General features: G+C 40.7%; 1 protein-coding gene across 2 annotated transcripts; it reads right to left on the reverse strand.

Moving 5' to 3' along the window:
- Nucleotides 1–184: 184 nt before the first annotated feature.
- Nucleotides 185–24,654, reverse strand: SLC26A4 (solute carrier family 26 member 4). Of its 2 annotated transcripts, XM_068669757.1 has the most exons (20): nucleotides 23,923–24,654; nucleotides 22,980–23,119; nucleotides 20,721–20,831; nucleotides 18,929–19,119; nucleotides 18,283–18,447; nucleotides 15,519–15,671; nucleotides 15,328–15,410; nucleotides 14,224–14,371; nucleotides 11,705–11,818; nucleotides 10,852–10,929; nucleotides 10,531–10,626; nucleotides 9,086–9,192; nucleotides 7,935–8,004; nucleotides 7,520–7,612; nucleotides 7,314–7,409; nucleotides 5,811–6,041; nucleotides 4,288–4,342; nucleotides 3,823–3,968; nucleotides 3,425–3,508; nucleotides 185–2,677 (listed from the first exon to the last, which is right to left on the reverse strand). In XM_068669757.1, exons 1-20 carry the CDS (start codon nucleotides 24,075–24,077, stop codon nucleotides 2,654–2,656), a joined length of 2,340 nt encoding a protein of 779 aa, XP_068525858.1. In that variant the 5' UTR covers nucleotides 24,078–24,654; the 3' UTR covers nucleotides 185–2,653. The 2 variants fall into 2 exon arrangements, with proteins under 2 accessions (XP_068525858.1, XP_068525859.1); XM_068669758.1 differs by lacking the exons at nucleotides 20,721–20,831; nucleotides 22,980–23,119; nucleotides 23,923–24,654 and adding an exon at nucleotides 20,229–20,361.
- Between the last annotated feature and the right edge of the window lie 1,423 nt (nucleotides 24,655–26,077).

A 26,077-nucleotide genomic window follows, 5' to 3' on the forward strand; every position in this document is an offset into this window, starting at 1 on the left:
TCTTTTAAGCCTCTTTGTTTCTTGTCTTATCTCCAAAGGTGGAGAGAGCAGGTTTGGCATTTGTTTTTTCTGTTTGTTGAGAGGCAGAGCCAAGGGGAAATAGACACTGATCTGTGCAAAGTGCATTTCCACGTCATACAAATGCACAAAGAGAAGAATTTTAAGAAAATGCAGGTGCATATAGTACTTTTTCAGTATGCACAACTTTATTTTCTAGTTAATGGATACAGTTACTTTCAAAATGCCTCTTTTAAAAAGGGTAATAAAGTTAAAATGCATCTCCAAACTTAGTACCTGATATGCAAAGACAGTAATACTCCAAATGTATACAAAAAAGTCACTTCTTCATTCCACTGAAGGGAAAAAAAATCAGTACCTTTAGTTGCATTACTTGTGGTTGTTTGAAGTAGTACAAAATTGGGTAGAATTTTAGCTTCAATGCAAAATTGTTTTGGTATCCTTCATTCTGATGGATAATTAGACAGAAACTCACATACTCCTGACCCCTCTGAAAAACATACTGGAAGGCCTGCTGTATGTTACCTGTTACCATTCTGTGTAAATGTATACTTTTTGCAAAAAAATTACTCAGGAAAGGTTGAGTGCAGCTATACCTTGAAGAAATACACAAGCCAAGAATGAGAGTAAGTGCATTGCATCGTGTATTTTCACAACTGATTCCAGCTGAAATGTCATGTTTGGACAGAACACGAATGTCAACAATTTTATTTTATTTTTCTAAATACCTACGTGGACAAGAACTGGAGAAGGTTCAAAAGATAAGGCCACATTTTTGGCAAGAATTTGTGCTCAAACTTCGCAGCGCAAATGTTCTTTTGAAGGAAAAAAATAATCCCTGTTAAAATTTGTATCCCATCTTTCCATAGCATGTATTCTGCATAAAAATGTTCTGAGCCTAAGTATTACCAATGTAGAAACCTAGGTTTTTGCCGGCTTGGACTGCAATGCCAGTACCTTTGAGATGCAAACCTCTGGTGCATCTGAAATGAGAAACTTTATTGTTGTGAAGATCAAAGTTTTTGCCTTAACTAGCGAATAAAGATGTTGGGTTGTTGCTGTTACCCACTGAGTAAGGATCCTGTCCAACTGATTGAAATTTATAGTGTTTTTTTTTCACTGATTTTAATGGAGTTCACTCAGGTCTTTAGGGCAGATAATTTATTTAGTGCTTAACTTTTCACCTGAGATTTTCCACTAGCTTTACTTGCAGCAAAAAAAAAAATTCAGTGCAGTGAGATACAGGAAAATTTCTCTGATGGAATCAAATAGGGAGACTCAAGTATGTGAACATACTGAAGCTATTTAGACAAAATTGTGAATCTTAAATATGAAAGGGCCTATAAAGGACATTTCTTATGTCCCTGGACATTTCTTATACTTTTGTTATGATATATTCCCTCACCATGCAGGTTTTTTTTTTCCATTAAAAATATAGTGCTAAAATATTTAAGGTAGCAGTCCATTTTTCATCAAAGCACACTTCTTTTTTCATGAAAATTAAGAACATTGACTTATTGCATATCTATTTTACATACTCCTAAAACGAGGATTAAAGTTGTGCAGTTCAACTCCTTTGTCTTCTGAAAATTATTGCACTTGTGCATTATGGACTGTCAAATGCCTAGACATTTCCTGCAAAAGAACAGCAGCAGTCTGATGTAGAATATTAAAAGAAAAAAAATACGCTATATAAAAATAGAACTATTCATTAAACTAATTCATTTCCTATATTTAATTTTAAAAAACCTCTATAGTAGGTCACATTCTGACTCTTACTTGCATTCAGTAGCAGCCTGTTGCACGGATTCCGTTAAGTACTTGGGAATTAAGATTTTCGTTAATCTAACCCGGGTCATAATCTGCCTATTGATGAAAGCTCTGTAAACTAGCCAAAAGAATCTGCTGTGTATACTTCATTTTAGGGATGATCATTAATAGTAGTGCATGATCTGCTACGGTGGGATTAAGACAAAGCTAATAAACCCCAATCCAGCTGTCTTTACTATTGAAACTTAGTCTATTTAAAGTTTTTAGTAGTTCAGTGCAGTTTTCTGTTCGTGTGGCTGTTCCACCTGTCACCTGCTCTCCAACCAGCTGTCCGACAACCTGTTGCAATTTAAGGAATTGCTTGGAAAGAACAACGCAGAGAGATTTTTCAGGAAGGTCTCACAAATCTTCTAGAATAGCCAAAACTTGGCCGGCTAGAACTCCTGCCCTCTCGCTAGGTGTTGTACAAAGACATGACAAAAGGCCTGAAATCCAAAAATCTTGGTCTCTTCAACTCCCCAGGCGGAGCACAACGCAGCTTCTCTTCCTGTACACACCGACGTAGCAGCGTAACGCACCTTTTGCCTGACTAGTCCCCGAACTGAGTACATCTTTCATAACAGTCTTCTGATTTTTTTTTATCAAGATAAAAAATTGGAAAGTGCTCGCTGAATCAAGGTCCAGAATATTTCAGGGATAACGGTAGCTAAAATTTGGAGATTTCTAGAGATCTGTATCATTCAGACTAAGAATCAGGGTTTTCTTCAAGTGCCAAGATTGGTTTCATTGCAGAAAATGTGTATATAGTACCGGTGCATAAATATTGCTGTGATTTCACAGGGAAGGCAGTCCCAGCAGGCCCTCTTCAGGAAGCCAGTCTGCGCATAGCCTAGTGAAAAGGTTTTGAAAAGGTGGAGAGAAACAAGCCATGGTTAGTTCTGAGTATGCACCACCTGGAAAATACAATGTTTGTGTGTTTGTTGACTACACAAAGTTCAGCCTGGGCTCATTGACAGTACAGAGAAAGTAACAGTGACTCGTGTCTGCACCAGACAGATCAGTCAGGAAGTTGCAGGTCTGAAGGTATCTGCAAAAAGTGGCCATAAAGATGGAGGACAGAAGCCTCTCAGAACAATGTCTGAGCTTGGATGGGTGGTTTAGAGCCTGGCTTCTTTTTCACATTTTATGACAGCAATATATATATCTAAGCAATTCTGAACAGAAATAAGAATTCAAGTCTTTTGGCCTGCCATGTAAAAGTGCTTCTTTTACAGAACCGTGGTGTCTTTCTAGCTTTCTTAAATCCTTCATTCCTTTCTGCACCGTGAGTTACAGAGGAGAGAAAAGTGCTTCTCTGCACGGTAACCCGGTGATTAGGACGCTCACTGGAGAGGTGGTAGGTATTTATGTTAGTGATAGAGTAACATTTGGCTTTCTTGCATATTCATAATAATGTCTCCCACCCCCCAAAAAAAAAAAAAGTGGCAGGGGAGGAGGTATGGGGGTGGACGAGGGCTTAATCAGGAGTACCTGCTACCACAGCCTACTGAAAAAGCCTAACGGCATGGCTCAGTACTACAAAGGAGTAAAACCACCAGTATTCTCTAATTGACACATTCAGATCTAAAGAGCATACCTCTTCCTGAACATCAAGCTCATCATCAGTCCGGGTTGTTTCTGTGAATTCTATAGGTTCTTTAGACTCCTGCATAAGTGAAATCTTGGCAGAAAGAAAGAAACACGACGAGTTATACATTGTCCATATCACTGAAGTAGATTTATTATTCTGAAGTATCTTAATACAACTTCCACAACAGACTTACAGGTCTGTTGTTTACTGCTCCTTGACAAAGCTGTTGCTTTAGTTTAGCTGAGAGGAACTTACATTTTGGGAGCTGTCCAATTTATTGGATTCTTACTTTTTTGTCCTACGGCTCTATGTCTAGTTTTCAAATGTGCCATGCCGTAGCAGAAATTGCCAGAATGAACGCTAGGCGATGGAAGGAAGGGAAACGTGCTCCTAGATATCCTTACCTTCTCAAATATGGGATCCTGGCTGTCACTGCATGTCATTTGATTCCTAATGTAGAGCACAGCATCATGGACAGTCAAGAAGAATATGTCTTTTCTGACAATGTCATCAAAGAAGGCACTTCGTTCCAGCTGAGATATAAGGTTGTCTGAATTTGAAAAATAAAAGTCAGAGCAGGTTGATTTGAAGTAATTAAAGAAATAAATATCAAAATACTTGGCTGCAATTATCAGAAATCAAATATATAGCCAAATAAATCATTAACAACAGCTATTTCTTGGCTTTTACTTTCTATGTTTCCTTTAAACCCCACCATTCTTTGTGTCCTAGAACAGCCACCATGATTATCAGCGTGATAATTCACAATTTTATTAGAAAAAAATGCTTCCACAGACACATCTAGAGATCCCTTCTCAACTTCACTTCATTCTTTGCATCAGTGATAGTAGAAATATTTGAAAGTTTACCTTGATATGAAGCAAAGTATACTCTCACATCAATTCTCTCAAACTCTCTAATTATCTATAAAGAAAGTTTACAACAAAAACATAAATAAATATAGTCTGTAGGGACAAAATACATATATATGTACATATGTCAATGAATGTAATGTATAGACACACACACTTTTAATTTGTTTCTGATTGTCTTCATTCAAAATTTCTTGTTTTGTTTATTCATAGTAAAAAAGGAACTGCTAAACTTTGCTATACTTGAAGACCTTTTAGTTAAGTACCTGGTTGCTGAAGTGACCAATCTTTGACTATATCAGTAGTACTATCCATTTTACACATACACAAATTGCTGCCTGTTATTAAGGTTCTGATTCTGTTCTTACAGTATGAAAAATCATTCTCTTCAAGTGACAACCATGTGGACCTGAGCAGCCTTCTTTCCCTCAAGTATCAGTGATACAATAGTCTTTCATTGGCACATGCTTTTAATTTTTTTTTTTTAACAGAGATTTTCCCTCATGCGGTGCACCAGATGGACCTGTTCTTGGATGAACAAGCTGCATATGGAAAGAGTTGTCTCTGTGGAACCCACAATCTCATTTGTCTCAGAAGCTGGAACTGAATCAAAAGTAGGGCTGAAGCAAGTCACGCTGCATTCCTTGTATTTCAGTTGGTTAAAATGTTAAAAGGTGGGAGACTGCATTGTACCCCTGGCTTCCTGATGGCAGGTGGGTCTCTCCAAAGAGCATTGTCAGAGGCAATTGTTAATTGCATTCACTTCTGTTCACCGTTAATCTAGAATCATGGTAATCTAAGATCTGTTTTATAGATAAGATAAACAGTCCCATCTGCAACTTGGAGTTAGTGAAAGCAGTAGTCTGAACATAGAAAGTATAATAAAAGACTAAAGAATAAACAATTTGCTCCTCTAGGCTTGTAACTGGGCACCAAAAATAATGGAAACATTTGGCCTTAATCTCTTTACCTCATTTCCCTCTCCCTAAACAAGGAACATTATCTCCTTATGACCTCAGTGTGATGCGTGAAGATGAACTAATGTTGATGAAGTGCTCTGATGTTAGCCGCAGAAAATCCTATTAAAAATGAATCATTCTTCCTTCCTTCATAATTCAGGTAATATGGAATAAATAAATCTTGTGCATAAAGACAGAAAATGATGATAAGACAAAATATTTACTACCTCTGTGTTGAGTGAGCATCGTCCTATACCCACATTAAAGCAGGAGGCATGTGGAAAGAAAATACGGAACTAAAATGTCATAATGCATGCACACAAGTGGGCCACATTTTTCAGTTCTAATTTTGGAGTACTTGACTCTTGACTATGCAGCCTCTATAATGTTCTTTTCATGCATTTTTTTTTCACATAAAATATGCACACACCAGTATTCTACCTGTGGCTATCTAAGTTTTAAAGGTATTTTTTCAACAACGTTGCCTTCACCTAACAGCTCTTGATTTACATACTGCTGGCCAGATTCATTTAATTGGAACACCAGAAAAAATGTCCTTACCGTTTTTATTGATCTCACAGCTACAATATCCAAGAAGGTTACTGCTCCAAAATCAAGAATGAGGCTGTGGATCGGCACCTTGGGGATGTTTACTTTGACTGGCAACTCTGAATTCCAGTCCACCTGGATCTCTACTTCTTTGGTGGGAACTTGAAGATCTTCATTGTCTTCAGGTTCCTCATCAGTCTCAAAAGCTTCATTAGTTATGCCAGGCTCACTGATGATGCCATTCTAATGTGCAGATAATATATGGAATATATCATGTAACCATGGAAAAATGTTTGAATATAATTCCATGTGATAACTTCTGCTTCAAGAATGAGACCAATATCGCATCCAAGAATTTAAAGAAAAAAATTGAGTAAATAGTTTCCTCTTCCTCTATGCAGTATATTTCATTTCCTCCTTATTTTTTTTTTAATAGAGCATCTTCCTACAAAAAAGGCCACTATCAAATATATATATATATATATATATATATATATATACACATACATGTATATGTCTCAGAGCTACTCCTTCCCTCAAAAGCTTTATTTCTAGGAGATATTTAAGACCAGTATCTTGAATTTGAATCCAGCTTTGAATTAGGTCTGCCACATTTAACTGCATGATGAAGTGGAATATATGCAGAAATATTGCATCCTGCACCAAAAGCACTGGCAATGGAATACCCATTCCTATCTTCCCACGCTGAAGATTTAATTGGTTACCTGTCCACTCCTGCAAGCATTTAATTCTTGAAATGTACATTCTGTACTCAGAGGATGTGGAAGACCAGCCAGCTGGTACAACTGACCCGTGCACAGGAAGACGGATAATTGTGCCATGTACACATGAAAGAGCCAGCAATTTTACCTTACAGATACAATCAGGAGAGGGACTCTGTCAGGGAGTGTAGTGATAGGACAAGGAGTAATGGTTTTAAACTAACATAGGATAGATCTAGATTAGACATTAGGAAGAAATTATTTATTATGAGGGTGGTGAGGCCCTGACACAGGCTGCCCAGAGAAGCTGTGGATGCCCCATCCCTGGAGGTGTTCAAGGCCAGGCTGGATGGGGCTTTGGGCAACCTGGGCTGGTGGGAGGTGTCCCTGCCCATGGCAGGGGGTTGGAATTAGATGATCTTTCTTTCCAACCCCAAACCATTCTGTGATTCTATAATTCAATCTCAGATGGTGAGGGGTAGAGGTGAGATCAGGGAATCTCTTGCTTTCCACTGCAGTTAACACTACAACTGTCACAGCTGCCTGAATCTTGATGTCTTTGGCAATAGGAGTGGGACCGATGATCCTTGTGGGTCCCTTTTATCTCGGGATATTCTATGTTTTTGTGAATAGGAGTACTGTTCTGCTAGACCCCCTGCAGGTCCCAGACTTCCTACCATAGTAATCAGTCACACTTTTCATCTCTATTTTAAAGATGAGTACAGAGGAGCTCATAATTAAGGCTTAAGTAATAAGCTCTAACAGTAATCCTTTGAGAAGAAAAAAGAATTACCTTAGTAGCTTTCAATTTCCCCTTCTTGATTAGCTTTTGTATCTTCCTTAGTGCTTTGAGTCTTTTATTATATACCTTGACTGCATCGAATCCCACCTACAGGAAAAGGATCAAGACACCAAAATGATTTAATTTCACCTAGATATAATTCTAAGGAAAACCCAAGGCCAATTAAGTTGCGTCCAAACCCATCACATATCACTTACTGTGGATTTGAGGCTACTTTTCAGTCCGTCAATGTTAGCATAAAAAATTGGACTTGAAAACCTGAGGATCTTCACACCTTCTGGTTCTACAATCTGTTGTCAAAGAATATAAGGTTGAGCAGCAACAACTATATTTTGGCTACGAAGGAGCAGTTCAACTGTTTCAACAGTTCAGCTACATAACTAATTCACTAACAATGGGCTATCTTTGCTGATCTTTGAGGTGATTCAGTTTTTAGATGCTTACAGCCCAGCATGCAATATGGACCAACCATCTGGATCAGGATGAAGAATTTAATGTTGCAACTTGTTATCTTCAAGCATTTCTGAAGTCAAGTTGTCAACAATCAGCAAGGTACAGCTTTGTCCTACACTGGCTTGTAGACCGAAGGGAAACAACTCAGCAATGACTTACATTTTTGTAGTCCTTGACCTTCTTGTATATGTCTGTGCCTGGAATGTTTCCAAAGCCACCCCATGAAGGACTAACAGAAACAATAAGACAGGGAAAGTAAATATCATAGCTAGGGTTTTACTCTGAAAAAAATATATTGATCACTCTTCCCCATTTTAAATCAACAGAAACAATATTACATTACAATATTACATTATCTTCAGACTATCTGAAGCTTTTTCTCTAATCCCTTTTCTCTGGATTTGGGTCAAAACCAAAATGTTTTGCAGTCTCCACAGACATTTTTAACAGCTGAAGAAAAATATTTAGAGGTTTGCAAAGCCTTACTTCCTTTTCTTACCTGGATTTCACAAATCTGAGTTGAATTTGTGGATGTTTTTTGAGGATCTTAAATTCTTCTTTTTCGTAATTGTGAATTAGTAGATTTTACAATCTCCTAGTCTATGACACCTTTTGGAAGGCTCTATTTTATGCATTTGCTGACAGTGCAACTATCCTTTGGTATTGGTGGCAACCCTACTGTATGGACTCCAGGCTGAAGGAAAGGAGTTATATTGTATTTTCAGATAAAAGATCAAGAAAATGTAACAAGATGGCCAAATGAGATTCTGCAAAGTCACCTTTTCTCACCATTCCACTGCCACATGTTCTTAGAGCAGAAATAAATCAAACACAAACATGAAATTTTTTGTCTTCCCCTTTCCCCATAGGCGTACACTCAGCCTTGTATAAGCAATGACTGAAAAAGTTATTGGCACATGCAATGTACTGTAGTATGATTATATGCTAAGAGTGACTATAATGAGTAATTCATTAGAGAAGCCATTCATATATCTTTTAAAATTTGATCTAGAATATTCCTTTCTCTTTTCAGAATACAGCTACGTGGATGCAGAAATAATATATGGCTAAATACCACAAAAGTACCCAACGTGATACAGAATAGATACTGATAACATAATGCAGCCTCTCACGTCACTATTATTTTAACTGATAGCACACAAAGTGTTTTGTTCTAAAGAATAGATTTTTCCACTTCAAAATCTTTGTAAACCCAAGCAGATTTTCTGCCACAAATCATCTTGCTTTTCAGCATATTGTCTCTTTCATGGTATAACACTAACAATTATTTCTGATCCTGTGTTACTTACAACTGAACTCTCAGCACAACTGTCAGCAATCCAAACAAAAGGCCAGCAAGCAATCCCAAATCAAGTCCCAGAATGATGGATGCTACACATGTGAAAACCCAGATTATCTGGAGAGGAAATAACAAAATCTCTTAATTATAACATAGTACTCCTGGTCACTCTAAAAATCACTACATCAGACAATAAGAGTAGCAGAAGAATTTAATGTTGGAAATGATTATAGCACACTGGCAATTATCTGATTTCCATTTAAAAGCATTTATTTTCCTCCAAATTACTTCTAGACATGTATTTTTTTAGGCATTGCTAGCATTTAGGAAATTAAAAATCAGAAATAAAATTTTTCCTGCAAGGTAAACACTGTAAGGTGCTCCACCTATTGACATGTACAGAGGGAAGGGGGCTCCTCAGTGATGTCCAGGAACCAGAACTGTTCCAAAGAGAGGTTAGCAGGTCAATGGCACTCTCTAAAAGTCTCTGCTGAATGTTCAAGCAGAACAGTTGAAGTGGGCTCCTCAGTTCCTCCCTGCATTGCTGCCCAGGCAGAACGTGCAATGGACCCAGTCCTACCAAAAGCTGAGTGCCCGCACTTCTCACTCAAGTGAGTGGGATCTTTTATCTGTCAAGAGGACTATTAAATGATTGACTAAATAAATTCAGACCTATCTAAAGCAGATATTATTCATACACCCACTGTAAAATCTGTGTGTAGTAGGGTCTGCACACAGAGCATACATTTCATGCAATTGCCTCCTGCCCTAACCGCTACGCTGAGGGTTTGTTCCACAGAAATCCCAGTGGGAGATGCGAGCATGTACCCCGAGATAAGGTTACAGTGGTTTTTAAGAAGAGCATATTCATACATCCCTTAGTACACCAAATGAATCTGCTTTCTAGCTTGGATTAGTCTTGCTACAGCAAGAAAATGTACTTTGTAAGGACTATCTGAGATTATCCAGGCAAGTGGGAAATTAATGTGATACCAACATAAGCATATATGCATGAATTAAGAAAACTTCAGCTTTTCTGGCCCATTTAAATTTTGCAGAAGATCAAAACAGAATGGTAAATGTGGCCACAGGCCATTTTTATTCTGATTTTCAAGCAATCTCAATGCAAGATTACTGTAGACTATGGCAATTGCTACAAAGGAGTCATTACTGCACAGGTACCTTTACTGTGGGGTATAGGGAATAAAGATTATATTATGTAAAACTCTAGAATGGGAAATTTTCACCTGACCTCATGGCATGTACCTTTTGAGGGTGCACACAAAATCGGTTTGCTAGAACAAATCTAAACTAAAGATTTTTCTGATGGTAACCCTACAAAATTCTGTTGATGTGGTAGTTAAGAGAAAGTTGGATGACACCGAAAGGAAAAAACAGGAACAACAAAAAACATACAAAAACATTAGGGAGAGGAGGAAAAATGAGTTGACTTACAGCATCCACTTTATTCTGTCTCCACAGACGGGGAACATCAAACACTTGCATGAACATCCCTTTCAAGTTAGCTATGACTACAGCTGCCAACACAGACTGCAAAGGAAACCAATGTAAAGGCACTATTCAAAAGCCGAGATGCTTATTAAGATATTTTAATCTTCTGTTTTCTGTTTACAAAGTGTATATCATTACACGGTGTAAAACCAGCGCCTCATCTGGTCTCAATCACCGCAATTGCAAACAGGGCTATTAATTCTGTCCATCAAAGCTGAGCATTCAGATCTGATCAGTGCTGGTGGCAGAGTACAAATACAGTACCTTTTGTAAGGGCTCTAGCAATTTCCCCAGGGCAACAATGGCAATCAAAACAATCCCGGCTGAGATTATACCGGCAACCTGCGGAGGACACAGTGTTTATGGAAGATGAGCACGTTAAGATTATATCTTATGTTTCTAGGATTACACAGTAGTTGTTTCTAGGATACACAAGTAGTTGCACATTACATTTCTTTAGGAACAAGGAGACCTGCCAAAATGCCGCTGTGTTTAGGCATACATGGGCAATCATTACACACTTCAGCTAACACAGAGGGAACTCAATTAAGCAGGTAGTGCAAACAACCGCATGCAAGGTAGTAGCTCTTGAGGGCGCTGAGTTGCATAGAGAGATGAAAGGAGCTGAGTCTGTGTGGCAGCTGGAAAAGGGGCTGCTGGATAACCTGGACTTCTCCACTGTTAAATAAGTGTGTGGCTGTAGTCCTGTGAAACCAGTGAGCACCACACAGAATATGAGAAAGACGGCACATGTGCAGGGCTGCTCAGGCCAACACATGGGACCTTAGGTACCTCAAAGAGGATACATAGGGATGGGATAGGATTTCGTCCTGCATGCTGCATTTCTACTGTGACAAACTCAGTCCTTTAATTTGTAATGAAATTCTGGGGAATTAGGCTGGAAGGAGTTTGGACCCTAATGTAAATCTGCGTATGTAAAACTTGATTGCCCTCTTCTGGCAGAGCTACAAAAATGATGCAGTACCCAAACACAACCTGCTAGCTGAGATATCCGTGGCATTTTATGTGACGGGAACACAACCATTTCAGGACCACTTTCATCCCCATAGATTATTAAACTCACCTGTGTACACTATCAGTAAGAAGAGGTCATTACCTGAGTCTTTCCACCAGTACTTTCTTGGACTGCAGTCCGTGAAAGAGCAGTCGTTGCAACAAAACAAGAAAAGGCACCAGAAAAAATGTTGCTGATCCCAAAGGCAATAAACTCCTGAAAGGTAATTGGATGATGCTGTAAATACAGATTCCTGAAGGTGATTTTGCAGGGGAGAGTGACAATAGTTTTTATAATAGTTCACAAAGTAGGTAGCACTGAAATATTGAGAAGAGCCTGGATTAGTAATAGCTGTTAAGTTTACTCTTGTGCCAGTTTAACTATATGTATTTAGAAACCAATGCAATGAAGTTGACATACCCTTTGTAATGTGGGCTTACCTGTCTTAAAATAAAGGCTTTTATAGCTTTTTTTTTTTTCCATGAATGCTGTCAAAATTACCATTTCTTACAATTACACAGGTATAATTGCATCAACAAATGGGACTAGTATAAATATAACTCCTGAATATCATCATCTAAAAAAAAGTTTAATCAGTGCAATAGTCTGAGTTTAGACACGGCTTTAATTAATGCAAAGCATGGTATTATTAGTGGAACTAATCAGGAGCTTTGCAAAAAAACACAGTTTCACTGAAAACTTCTAATTTGTTGAGCCAGAAGTTTTTCACTCTGAACATCCCAATGAACTCACGCTGAGTCCCAGGCAGCGTTCTCACAATTTTGCCCCAGGGTCACAGATGCTGGCACCTACTGATGCTGGTTGTTCTGCTCAAGTGACAAGGACCCTGGGAGCTTTATGTCCTGGGATCTGGGCCATTCCTCTGCTGGGAAATGAGGCATTTGGGAGCTGCCTGCAATCCCATATAATTGACAGAAACATTGTTTTTATCAAGCTGACAGAGTCATAGGAGCTTTCCACTCACTGTGAATGTTTAAAAATATAATTTAAAATTTGATTTTGACTTTTTTTTTTTTTTTCTCCAAAATGAAGTTTCCTGTAAGCTTTTAATTAAGCTGTAACTATGAGAGCAGGATTATAAAGTCATGGTCTTTAACAGAACAGACCAAGGTAATTCCTGCCTGTTCCTGTGTAACAGCTGTGTTCCGCAGGAAAATGCTGGAAATGCAGTTCCTAGTGTTCTTAGATCTTAATAATCTATGAATCTATGAAGACAAAATAAACACTAGCAGATAATAGTATTGGACTGTTCTTCAAAATGATTTTACTACCTGCTTTTATGATGCTATTTTAAATTCTCCAGTTCAAGTAAACTATTTGCCCATCATTTATGACTGCATTTAGCCTTTGATATGCATAAAATTCATAGCATTAGTACTGGAAAGAATGCATTTTGCTTTTATGGACAATAATTCTGCTACTGTAATATTTAATTAGTATCTTTGAAGCACATCAGTGATGGAAGAACAGCATATTCAATGAAAGAACAGCATAAACAGCACTTCCAGGAGTATGCATTATTCATTCACATGGATTAAACTGAAAGTCAATGCATTTTTGGCATCTTTAAATCACAGTGTTACCAGATATGAACTTTGTGTTTTATAAAGTGACCAGCATGTTCAGCAATAGAATTTTGTTACATTCTGCAGAACAGTAGTTCCAAAACCAAACTTCACATAACCCATTAGCACTGAAATAAAGAAGGACTCATTAAACAAAGTGCTCAGCTTATCTATTTATTGCAGTGAATGTGTTTTCCCATAGTTCAAAGGATAACATTCAAAATTAGCATAGTTGCAGGACAAGGAGGCTTTCCAACATGTTTCTCCCATGCCCATGGGTACATAACCACTTACGAAGACACTAGATGGCTGCAAGAATCCTGTACATGCTTGGCAATGAATATAGCTCGAGCAACTTTCTAACAACATGCCTTTAAAAAGCAATGTTTAAAGCAATTCAATTGTTTGATGTAGGTGTTTTTCATGTTCATACACTCATAGGCATTTAATATTGTGAAGTTGCAGGACTTAGCTGTACGGTTACAAGTATATTCACATTGGCATAACTGGTGTCATGCTGAGAAGCACATCAATTTATTCTGTAGGAATAAAATCACACCTTAACTGAAAAAGTTCAAGCCTAGATAAAGCTGTCTGGAGCAGCTTCTTAGCTGGGCATTGCCTTCACCTCCAGTCCAATAACTCAAGTCAAAATCTCTCTTATGAGCAGAAATAGAAGGGAGGTTGCTCAAGCTGGCCATGTTAATGCTGTATCACCAGAAAATTCCTGTGTACGGTGCTTAGCTTTAACTACCCTTCCAGAGCTACTACACTCCCAAAAGTGATATGGGAGCAATTAGGATGAAGAGCAGACTCTGAAGATAGAGCTAATCTGGCTCATCTTTGTGTGGTAAATTTGTTAGGTAATATATGGCCACTGCAGATTTCTTTTTTTCCCAGCAATTGGAAGAATATTTCCCATTAGACTTTAACTTTAGTCTGAAAAAAAATATGTTTCTTTCATTTGGACACATAAATCACTGTGAAGCTGAAATTACACTCCCTGTGTTTGCAGACAGTTTTGGCTATACGTACCTGGTTTCCATCGATAGCATAGTCATACTTGGTTGCATATACTTTCCCCACAGATACAGCAATAGCATAAGCGACAATAGCGATGGAAAAGGAGGCTGCTATCATCTGGGAAAACAGGCTGACATCTGGAGGTTCGGGAGGCAAAAATCTAGCATTTAGAAAATACGTTAGTATTATCGACTTTGATCAAATTCAGTTCTTAACTAGAGCTGTCAAGGAGTTTGAGGTGGAGGCACACAGGTTGCTTATAATATGAAGTGTAATGTTTCAAGTTAATAAAAAGGTGGAAACAGCCCATTGACATCCAGAACATGCTTATCTAGCTCACCATAGCCCAAATCCTGATTCTATTAGTCAGCAACAAAGCTCCCATTGTTCTCAGCATAACTGAGATTTGGCCTTGTGATAGCAAAGTGAAAAAGTACATTTTTGAAGAACCGAATAAAGGATATATTGAATAAAACGGCAAATTACATAAATACGTTAATGACACTTCATGCTGTTGTTAACATATTTCAACGGAAGACCTCAAAAACATTTTATCCCCTACTGTGTTTCCACAAATTTTAATTAATCAAGGCCTGAATACCAAATGGAATGTGAAGGTTACTACTGTGAAATGCTCTGAATCTTTCAAGTGAAAGTCTCTACCAGTGTAATCCTCAAAATCCTTGCTCCTATGACTATGTAAGTGACAATATTGATTGTGATAACAGCCTGAGTACGAACTGTAGTTGAATAACTCAGGTTTATGGAAATTAAATCTATAGAGAAGGAGAATTTCATCATTTAAAATCCTTTAATTTATTTTTTATATTTTCCTTAGGCATATATTCACTTCAGGCACATGACATAATTAATTCTCAGATGAACTTAATGAATCAGGTAAATGTTTCTAAACCCATTTTACAGATGAAGAAAAGCTACGCAACATAATTAGACAGCATAATTGACAGAGCCAGAAGTAGAACTCATGACATCTCCAGCTCTGGCTTCTAAACTCAGGTTACAGCTCTCAATCTCTCTTTCATGTCTTTTATCTTACCACTGTCATTTCTAGCCAATTAAAATGATACCTATGTCCCAGAAAACAAAGGCACTCACCCTCTTGGAATGCTCTTAACAATGCCTGCATTGTATTTGTTTTCCAAGTCGGCAGCATATGAAATGCCAGTGGCTACTATTGTCTGTAATCAAATGAAACAACAGTTTCAATACTTAAAAAAGGCTCCTGTCTTCCTGTAGCCAGCCCCATCTATTTTACCTGTTACATTTTGTCATGCTTCTTTGCTTACCACAATAACTTCTATTGGTATCGGTATAGGAATCTTGTGTTTGAATCGATCATTTATTTCTTTAACTACCATGCAGATAAAAATGGTGAGGAGTCCGGCAATAAGATCTGCAATGTTGGTGGTACCAATTCTTTCAAACGTTTCAATGAGAGTCTGAAAAATAAAAATGACAACACGTGCACGTGAAAGGTGTGAAAACACTCATGGGACAATTCAGGTGCGTAGGGTTCTGGAGGAGACCAAGAGTTGCTCCCTCCTTTGCTCTGGCCTGGAGGAGCTTGAAAATAACTCTGTCTGATGTACTATCAAGCTGCTACAGAATCAGTGACTGGATTTTATGGTGTATTTAATGGAATAATTGCCTACATGGGGTTTCTGCATCCTGATTTTTAGAAAATTAATGCTTGGTAACAAGAGCTAAAGCCCTGACTGTTTTACACCAACCTGTTCTTAGAGCAAGGATGGGAAGACCTGCAGCTTACTCACCTTCCAAGCAGCAAGAGAGATTCTCGCCTTTCTATTCAAATGACAGCTAGCAGCCCCACGGGCAAAATTCTGATCTGCTATATTGCCGGTACGTACAGCCTGTAGGTTACAGATTTCCTATTGCCACTGCTGACATCCAGACAGCGAGTATGACAGCGTGGATCCTGCTAGGCTGTGGAGAGTCCTGCGCTTCAGAAAAGCAGATGCAAAATCTCACCTTGCAGTACATAACCCTGCTGCATTAACCCTGCTCCCACCAGAAGCCAGTCCCAGGCTGGAGGACCCTCACAGCTGGACCAAAACAGGCAGCTCCCTCATCTACCCTTCCTATGCCCTTGCTTGGTCAGATTGTTTATAGCAAACTACAGTCCGTGTATGACATTTATGGTTGTACAGTGTTTATACAAACATGACAAAAGTATCACTTCTAAGTGTACAGGGAAACAGAATGGGCTGATCAGAGAAAAGCCACCTATCGGTGGCTTTCCTATCTCCTCTCTCCTCATCCTAGGCCATGGGGGTAATTCGCATTTGTCCCTTGTCTCCAAGGAAATTTGATTATTCCATACACAGTAAAGAATGATCTGATAGAACAGAGGTTTGAAACAGACTTCTTGCCTCCAGGTTAGCTCCTGAAATTCTAGGCTGCTAGTTTAAAGGCAAAGGGAGGGTTGCAGCAGCAGTACCACCACTACCCTCCTGAAAAGATTCTTGGTTTGAAATAAAATACCTAAGTGCTTAACCAGCAGTGTTTTCTAAGCTAAAGTAGAAACCTTTCCCAAGCACTGAATCAGATGCCATTCTCTGAGGACTGAAGTCATTTCTTGCCGGTTGTACTGCTCACCCCAAATCCCATTCTTACCATACGTGCCACTGCCACATTTTACAGGGGAACAAGAGGCTCCTAACTTGGAGTTGTGAATTCTGCCAATGTCAGATGCTCGGTGTTGCAATTTGTTAACCACCACTTCTGAAGCAGATCCGAGACTTGCTGAAGCTGACGCAGCAAGTCTCTGGTTGAGCAGATCAGAAATCACAATTTCTTTGCTCTGCACACATCTGCAAACACCTTTACCTGGCTCACCTGCTACAGCGCAGAAGCTTTGAGCTTTAACCTGAAGAGTGAGCAGTCCACTCAGGCTTGCGGGAGCTGGAAGAACTTTGTAACTCCTTTTCAAAAGTACCTTCTACTAGCTGAACCACTCTTCAATAATTATAAAAAAACAGAGAGGGAAAAACCTGCTGGATCAATTAGTCCATCACCAGGCTCTGAGGTTTATCACATAGTACTGTATCTTATCTAATTTTCCATGCCCCAAGGGAAAGAATTTTCATTAATGTTACAAAGGCCCATAAAATACTTTTTTTTTTTCAAATAGTCCACCTGATTATTTTTTTTTCTAAATTCTACCTTACTATTTGTAGTTATATTCATTCTATTTTTGGTACTATAGATGCCTAATGTATTTTTGCTAATCTGGTTTTCTGAACTGACACACAAAACCTGTAAGTATTTTTTTCTAGAGCAGCTTCTTTTAGAAATCTATAATTTTAATGAAAAGTGCTATGAAGACCTAAAATATTATGAAGTCGAACAGTTTCATGCTGAAGTCAGCAACAAAACTCTCAATAATTTCCCTGGGGAAGCAGACTGTTCTGTAATGTGAGAACCTCTAGGAATTCAGTATTTCTGTAATCCAGCCAAGACATTTCTCCATTTGATCATTTCCTCTAAGATCAACAAATGGAGTTGTGACAGCAACGTTTAGCCTCAGCTTAGCTAACCAGCAGGTACCTGGCCACAGGACGTGTGAATCCACATCCTTCTGTAGATTTCACAGGAATAAAGAACAATTCCCTTGACCAGGATGACTGACTGCTTTAAGAATAAGGAAGCTTGGGACCAGTTAGCTTTGGGGGCTTCACAGTGTGCCAGGAAGGAAGGGGTGGGAGGGAAACAGTCTCCAGAAGTGATAACCCCCCAGAAGAATGATTTTCTGAATAATTACTTTCAAACTTTATATGGAAAACTGCTCTGCCTGAAAAAGACTTCAATATAGCAATTAGCCTTTTATAGTCTGGGGAAACAAGAAGGCAGAGAGCCCCTCAGCTATACATGGTATACCACCTACAGATCTTCCTGACAGTGAGAATTAAAGAGATGCTCTATACATACAAATTGCATATGGATCACTCCTGTATGAAATAGAAGCAGAAGGTAAAGAATTATGCAAAAATTCTGTCACAAAACCAAAACAAATTAGAAAGGCATACTTACGTATATTATGGAAAGGACACCATTATAGTTTTTAGTTGAAACATTTAGGACGATTTTCAGTTGCGACACAAACACTTGAAAAGCAGCTGCAGTGGTGAATCCCCCAACTAGTGGATCTGCAAGGTACCTCACAATGAAACCAATCTGAAGGACTCCAAATATTACCTGGAAATCATGAAGAGTAATAGCTCGCTAAGCAATAACAAGGGCACACTTTTATTCAGTGGTTTCTTATGCTTTGCTCTTTTCTCTTTTTTGACAGTCTTAGGACCATTTTCCCCCATTGCAGACCAATGTAGCTTAATATCATGCCATCCAGTGAAATTAGAGACCTGAAGAGCTTTGTGAAAGGATGCTCCAGGATATGGAGCTAATACACCATTAGCACTTAGTTTCGTGCAGGTTTCATGGTCTGCAATCACAACGCTATCCTTCCGTTGTCAGTGCTCCCAGTCATGCTGCCACAAACTCTGCCCAGGATAAGAAGATTAATCCCAAGGAAGCTCTTCAGAGTTTGAGATGACTTTCCTTCATTTCTGTGTTTTACTACAGGAAAAAGACTTATTGCCCCAGTAGGTATTTCCATTCTGCATATTTTCCCATTAACACTAAAATACCAACTTAGTTTTCAAGACAGCTATTTTACCTGTAAAATTCCAACCAGAAACGTGAGGGTGCTAGCAATCAGCACTCTTTGCGCATCTCTGGATTCCGTGTCTACCACTGTCCCAGTACTATTAGCCCCTGTAGCATTACTGCCATCTATGATAAAATTTTCATCGGGGGCCATGCTCAAGACAACAGATCCCACCATCAAACTGACTACAGGGAATGGACCTGTAATGACAAACAGAACATGCTGAAGTTTCATATGCATTGAAAAGAAGCATTTATCAGACTAGACAAGCAAATTCTAAATCAGAATATCCATTTAATAGTTTAACTGGGGTACATTACTTAGCTGTAGTAGCTGTAGTAGAGGGCCAGAAGCCACTGGCGCTACAAACATGGCACAGAGACACAATTCCTTCCTTAAATAACTTTTGTTATACATAGACATGCAGTTTCATCCTTTGCTTAAGCCAATTAAGCTGTACGAAGGCCAAAAGCTGTGACATCTTCCAACCATTTCCCTTCCATCTGCACCAGCAGCTCTGTGGCCCACCACCAGATAAAAGGGATCACTTATCCAGCTAAAAACGATGTTATTATTTACTTGTTTTTGGTAATGGTTAGTTTGCAGCTGAATGAAGGAATTGATGCAGATCGTCACGTAGCTGCATGGTCACGAATCCCAGTGCAATGGTGGTTGCAAGAACATGCACCCAGGGATAGGACAAGCCTTTTTGGCAGTAGTTTGGTGTTACATTGGCTAAAGATGACTGAAACTATAATTTGGGAAAGATACAGAGATAGTAAATAATCATCGTATCAGCAAAACACCATCTAAAGCAATTGAATTTGTTGCAGTTTTTACTAAGATTATGCAGAAAAGGAAAATATCATAAAATGTCTTGAAAGGAGATAAGTTAATTTTACAGATTTCTTAGATTTTCTTAATGAATAAACATATGGAAGAAAGTATAAAATGGAGTGGAAAATGTAGAAAGTAGGGATGTTAACATAAGTATAAGTAAGTGCTCAGGGCTGGAGAAAAAATGTGAGCTGGTAGGTAGGGAAAGAAGACAGAAAGTGGAGAGAACACACAGAACTATTTGACGCCACAGAGAAGAAAGTTGGTGAAAAAGCATAACATCATGCCAAAGCTTTGTAAGGGAAAAACAACCTAGCATTAGAAGGTGTGAACAAGGTAAGACAAGATTTGTTGGAGTAGAGAAACAGAAATTTCAGTGATCAAGCTGTAACGTGAATTTTAAATATGCAAACTGACAGGGAAAACATATACATTTTAGAGAAAGGATTCAGAAAGAATCAACAAGTTTTACCCATAGCCTTGATGTGAGGACCTAGAGCGAGGCTGGAGTAGACACAGGTTCTGGGTCTCCGCGACAGGCAAGAAGATAGTATTGGCCACAGTGATCAGAGAAGGATGTAGCAAGGAAGGCTTGAGGAGAAGACTAAAAGACCTGTTTTAGCCATCTTGAGCTTTAGGTGATAGAAAAAATGTCTGTTCTTACTGCCTACTGAGGAAGGCTTTATCTTCTAATTTCTTGCATAGAGTATAGCCAAAAACAACATTTAAACTTCAGCATAAACACAAGTGAAAGGCATGCATGGGCACAAGTGAAGTTAGTTATTATGCACAGCTGCCTGTACAGAGAAGAATTAAGTCTTAAGTCCCCCAAACCCACAAATACTAATATTCAGCATAACCAATATGGTTCAGCAAGTTGCCTTCATATGAAATACTGATGTTCACAGTAAGGATTAACATTTTGTAATAGTTAATTTACTGTAACTTCAACATATGCAGTTACCAACTGAGATGTGCCTTGATGTTCCCAGGAAAAAGTATGTCAGGATGGGGAAGAAGGCAGAATAGAGACCGTATCCAACAGGAACTGACGCCAGCAAAGCATATGCCAAACCTGAAACGATACGTGATCAAAACTGCACATTTAAAATCACTCGGCAAACTACTGTCTTGTCTAGAACAGACTTTCAGAAAGATTTACTCCTTTTTGTCCAGATACAAGTTAGAATGTTTTGTCTGTAAATATGTTGCAGGCACATATGTGAGTACTATAAATGATTGTATATCCCACACTGCTAGTTGGATGAGTAATTACTGAAAGATGTTCCTATACCTGTATAGGTAGCATAAAACACACACTGAAATAAGAAGTTTAAGCAGGGGAACACTGTTACAAGACTGAATGGTCTAACCTTTGAGAGAAAAGAGGGCTTCTTGAAGTGCTCAAGTTACAGACAGAATTTTCAAGCATAAACTCTGAATTATTGCACTACCAATAAGCTTCAGGATGCTCACTCTTCTGAAAATCAAACCATTCTTTGACAGGTGTCAGTTTATAATTGTAAGTACCAAAAGTAAAGCACCCAAATTGGAGAGTTTTGATCCTTACCATCTTCTCACTTCATATACTCACGCTTGTCAAATGCAACATAGAATGATAAAACTAAATGGAAAGGAAAAGTTGCTTTCAGTATCATGCCCTGGTTAGCTCCCACAGCAGACTATTGTATTCTGCATTGATACCACAAAAAGCCACCAAAGTGAAGACCTGGTCACACTGCTATGACTGGTGAGAGGACTGCAAGTGGCACTGAGCTGCTGGGACTTCATGCACTTTGGGATCCCAGAAGACTTTTTTGACAACCGTTTTGGCCAGTTTTCCCAGTATCTCATGATTTGGAATTTCATAACTGTTATATGTATATATATATATATTTAATTACATCCAGTGCAAATCTAACATGGTTAAATTTATACTCATTTGTGGTTTGTTTTTTTAATGTATTTTTTAATACACAGAGGCAGGAGACCAAACAGCATATTTCAGAAATCAGTTCTACAAAAGGAATCTAATTATGAAAAAATCAGGCACCACCTTAAAAATGTAAATGAGGGGGTTACAGTGGGAGCATAACAGCTGTAATAAGTCATATCGAAGGCCCATCTAGCACAATTCACCTTAAAAAGGAAGGATAGTCCTGTGATTGAGGCACCACCTTCTGCAGAGATCTTCCAGCTCTGCATGACCATGGACAAGTCACTTCCCTGTTCCTCAGGTCTCTCTGCCCGGGGCAGGCATTTGTACCACTCCTTTCTGCAGTCCGTGCCTTCCTAGCACGCTCCAAGGGAAGAGACAGTAGGGAAGATTTGTGGCTAATTGGGAAAGAGGCACTTTCTTTGTTCCCAGTGTGGTCTGTAATCTTTGCCACCTTGTGTAAGCAACTTATTTCCATTGAAGGAAAATGTTTTGGTTGACACAGCTAACTTCACCTCCCCCAGTCCTGAAAAATTGTGAGGGTAGTGGAAGAACAGCATGGAGGTGAAAGAAATGAACATGCTGGTGCACTTCAGGATTACAGCTAGCCTCTTCTCTGAAAAGGGGACCTTATCAGCTGCCTCAGGCACATGAATGGTCTCCCCCTTTAAGCCCTTCTTTACCAGCATAGTTTCATTAATTTCTGCTTATTTCTGTCACTTTCCTGTTTGTTTATCCACTGAATCCTTTCCCCCTAAGCCATGTACTGTAAATATCCATTAAGACTCAATTTTTTTAAAATGTGAATACAACACCACCTCCTTGAGGACTGTTTTCTGCAGATACTTAAACAATCCTGCAGGCAAAATTTAAAGGAAAGTTATCAAGATTGCATTATTGGGGAGGAATAACTGGATTTTTTTGTAGGCGGCTGCAGAAGAACTACAGGTTCAGATAATTAAGAAACAGAAATAAGACTGCATGACGTACACAAGCCATTGTAATTACAATTACAATTATTTAAATATCAAAATTAATACTCTTTGAATGAAAAGATGAAAAAAAAAAGTTAACTACATCTCCATAGCATGTCAAAGGAAATATAAATCTTCTACCCAAGCAGAGAGAAAAAAGGATAAATTAAAAACATCAATTATTTATCACCAAATAATACCTAATATCTAGTATTAAATAACAAGCCTCCGATTTGTAATTCCACCTGCATAATATCATCGTGCTCGGCCAGAAACATCCCAGAAAGCAGAGGGCCAGTGTGCCTGGGTTTACCTTGCAGGGTGGCGACGAGGCCGGTGCTGACCCCCGAGATGATATCGTTGACCAGCCATTCCTTCACGCGGTAGCCCGGCAGCCACTCCAGGATGGGCAGGAAGGACTTGGTGATCTGAAAGGCCCTTTTTTTCGAACAGCTGCGAGAAAACAAGTTATGAACATACGGCATGGGGCTGCAGTCAGAAGACAAATGAGAAAATCCTGTCAGAAAGCAGCCAAGGAAGCCCTGACGGAGAGCAGCCAAGAAAGTCGTGACAGAAAGCAGTCAAGTAGGCTTCAGCAGAAACCAACTGAGAAAGTCCTGACAGAAGGCAGACGAGGAACCCCTGACAGATAGAGAGCAAGAAAGTCCTGTCAGAAAGCAGGTGAGGAATCCATGGCAGAAAGCAACCAAGAAATTCCTGACAGAAAGCAACCCGGAAAGTCCTGACAGAAAGGAACCAAGGCAGATCTGAGAGAAAGCAACCAAGGAGCATCTGACAGAAAGCAACCAAGGAGGATCTGACAGAAGGCAACCAAGGAGGATCTGACAGAAAGCAACCAAGGAAGATCCAGCAGAAAGCAGCCAAGGAAGAGCTGACAGAAAGCAACCAAGGAGGATCTGACAGAAGGCAACCAAGTAAGCCCTGGCAGAAAGCAGCCAAGGAAGCCCTGACAGAAACTGAGAGAAAGCTGGGATTTGTACACGTTTCAAGAGGCAGAGATGCTTCCTTGGGCACCTCCTGCTGCCCCAAACGCCACCTCCTGCAGGAATCCCCCCACGTGTGCCCGCGTCCGAGCCCTTCGCAGGCAGGAGAAGCCCCGAGGCGCTGCCGGACTCCTCAGGGGCCGCCTCACCCCCGGCCACCCGCCGCCACCTCGCGGTGCGGGGAGCCCGCGGGGGACCTCGGGGGTGGGGGGCGGCCCCCAGCTCCGTGCCGGGCCCCCCCCCGGCACCCACCTGCAGGCTGCCTGCGCCCGCTCGCGGAGGGTGGGCGGCAGCGGCGGGCGCCGCTCGTTCTCGTCCTGGAAGCCCGCCTCGCTGTAGATGGGCCGCGCCACCACGTAGTGGCTGAGCTCCGCCAGCGGCTCCGCCGCCCGCTCGCCCGCTGCCATGGCCCCGCCTGAGGTGGCGGCCGGCGAGCGGAGCCCGCTCCTTCTCCGGCACCCCCTGGCGGCCCCGCTCGCTCGCTCCCGGGCTGGGCTCGGCCCCGCGGCGCGGCGCTGTCCGCGTCCTGAAGCGGCTTGGCCCCCACCTGAGCCGCGGCATTTATACGGCCCGGCCGCGGTTATTTATGGGGCAACACCGGCAGCCGGCTCCGGGCTGGCCCGGGAGACGCCTCCGACCACCCCCGGGCTCCTTCGCAAGCCCTGCCCCGAGCCGGCCGCTCCCCAGCGCGACCCTCCCAGCCCCGCGGCCATGTTCCCCAGCCCTAAACCCCTCTCTCGTCCCCTCGAGGGGCTGCGTGGTGAAGTTGTGTGGGGGGAATTCCTCCCCGTGTGTGCAGCCGGGCTCTGGGAGCACGCACAGAGCCTGCTGACAGCCGCCCCGTGTCTCCCAGGTGGAACATCTCGTCCCCCCTCCTTCAGCCATCGCCTTCCCTGAGGGCTAGCTCCTTGAGGGTGGTGGCCCTCAGCCTCCTGCTCAAGGACACAACGCGCTCGTCCCTCACTGTTAAGGCCAGCCCGAGGGGATGAGACAGGTCCAGCCGCCCTGCTCACTGCTCAGCCTACCTGGGAACCTCCTCTGAGCTTCCTGACCCCAAAATCCCATGATCAAGCCCTTGGAGGCTGACTCCATGCGGAGGTACGAGCTCCAAACAAACCGAGCCATTCGCAAACAGGAGGCTGAAGGCAGGAGGCTGGAGACGGGAGCGTCGAGCAGCAGATCTGTTCCCAAAGTGTTACCCTGCTGCCTCAGTGGGAAGCAGGAGCATTTCGGAGCCCCCAGGCTCTTTGGGTCACACCTGAAATGACAGAAGGCAGCCTGCAGTTGCTAGTTTGCCCAAGGGGAAACAGAGGGAACAAACTCCTTGGCAGCCCTGCTATGACTTTGGCTTAGAGATAAGACGGGGGCTGAAGAAGTCAAAGCTGTTAAGTACTGCTAGCTACACCTGCAGCATGTTTTGTATAGAGGACAGCCTCACAAAGATCTTGCAGGAGTAAACCAAACCAAGTGTCCTAATCACCCCAGAAGACTTTCACAATCTAGAATCAGGGTCAATGTTTCAACTGACACCAAAAAGACACATCGAGGGTCCTGGATCAAGCAAAATGTCTGTTCAATGAGATACTCGGCTGTGAATATTCTTGATCACCCTGGTTTCAAAGCATTTAAGCATAGTCCTAGCTTCAGGCATGTTGAAGCTGACTTTGCTGAACTGGAAAGAGGTCACTTGCTGAAAGTACGTTTTGTAGTGTTCAGGCTGTGACAGACTTCCCCTGCTGCTGGACTGTGAGAAATGTCTAGGTGAGCTGCTGAAATGCTTTGATCTGAGCCCAGTTGTATCAGGCAGCCAAACAGCCAGGTTCCTAAGCAGAGTCCCAAAGTTTTGCAGAAGCCCAGAAACACAGCCCTGGAGCAAGTAAAAGCTGACAGTTAATATTTAGCAGTAGGACTTTGATTTAAGAAAAGTTATCTTATGTAAATGTTATGCGCTGCAGAATTAGGCTGCTTTCAGATTTTATTTTATTATTATTATTATTGCTAGCAGATAATGCTGCAGGGAAATGGAATGTGGGTTGGGAAACAGAACAGGGGCCTGATTCAGATGAATGCTGAAGTACAGCACAAGTAAAACTCAGCTGGCTTCAAAACTGGGTAATCTACTGAGTTATAATCCACTCCTGATGAAAATGGAGTGGCACGGAGAGCAGTTCTGAAATCTAGCTTTGAAAAGCTCTTGTGGTAATATCTTCTTAGGTTCAAAACTGAACTCAGAGACAATGAAAGGACTCCAGGATGTATAATGGCTTCTAGGTTAATCATTAAAGTAAAGAATTATAGCAGCAAAAACATTTGCAGGAATCCAATAGATGCCCTACACTTAAAACACACAACATAAACTCAGTTTTGAGGACTGGATGCACATTACATATCCTTTCCTCCTATAACA

Source organism: Anas acuta, chromosome 1 (assembly GCF_963932015.1).
Source record: "Anas acuta chromosome 1, bAnaAcu1.1, whole genome shotgun sequence".
Lineage (NCBI taxonomy): Eukaryota > Metazoa > Chordata > Aves > Anseriformes > Anatidae > Anas > Anas acuta.

Excerpts from the sequence above, each read along its gene's own strand:
- SLC26A4 (XM_068669757.1), bottom strand. The coding sequence starts at position 24,077 with ATGGCAGCGGGCGAGCGGGCGGCGGAGCCGCTGGCGGAGCTCAGCCAC. Across the intron at positions 11,819-14,223 it reads ATGCTATCGATGGAAACCAG|GAGTTTATTGCCTTTGGGAT; the intron begins GTACGTATAGCC and ends ATTACCTTTCAG. Across the intron at positions 7,613-7,934 it reads AGGTCAAGGACTACAAAAAT|ATTGTAGAACCAGAAGGTGT; the intron begins GTAAGTCATTGC and ends CTTTGACAACAG.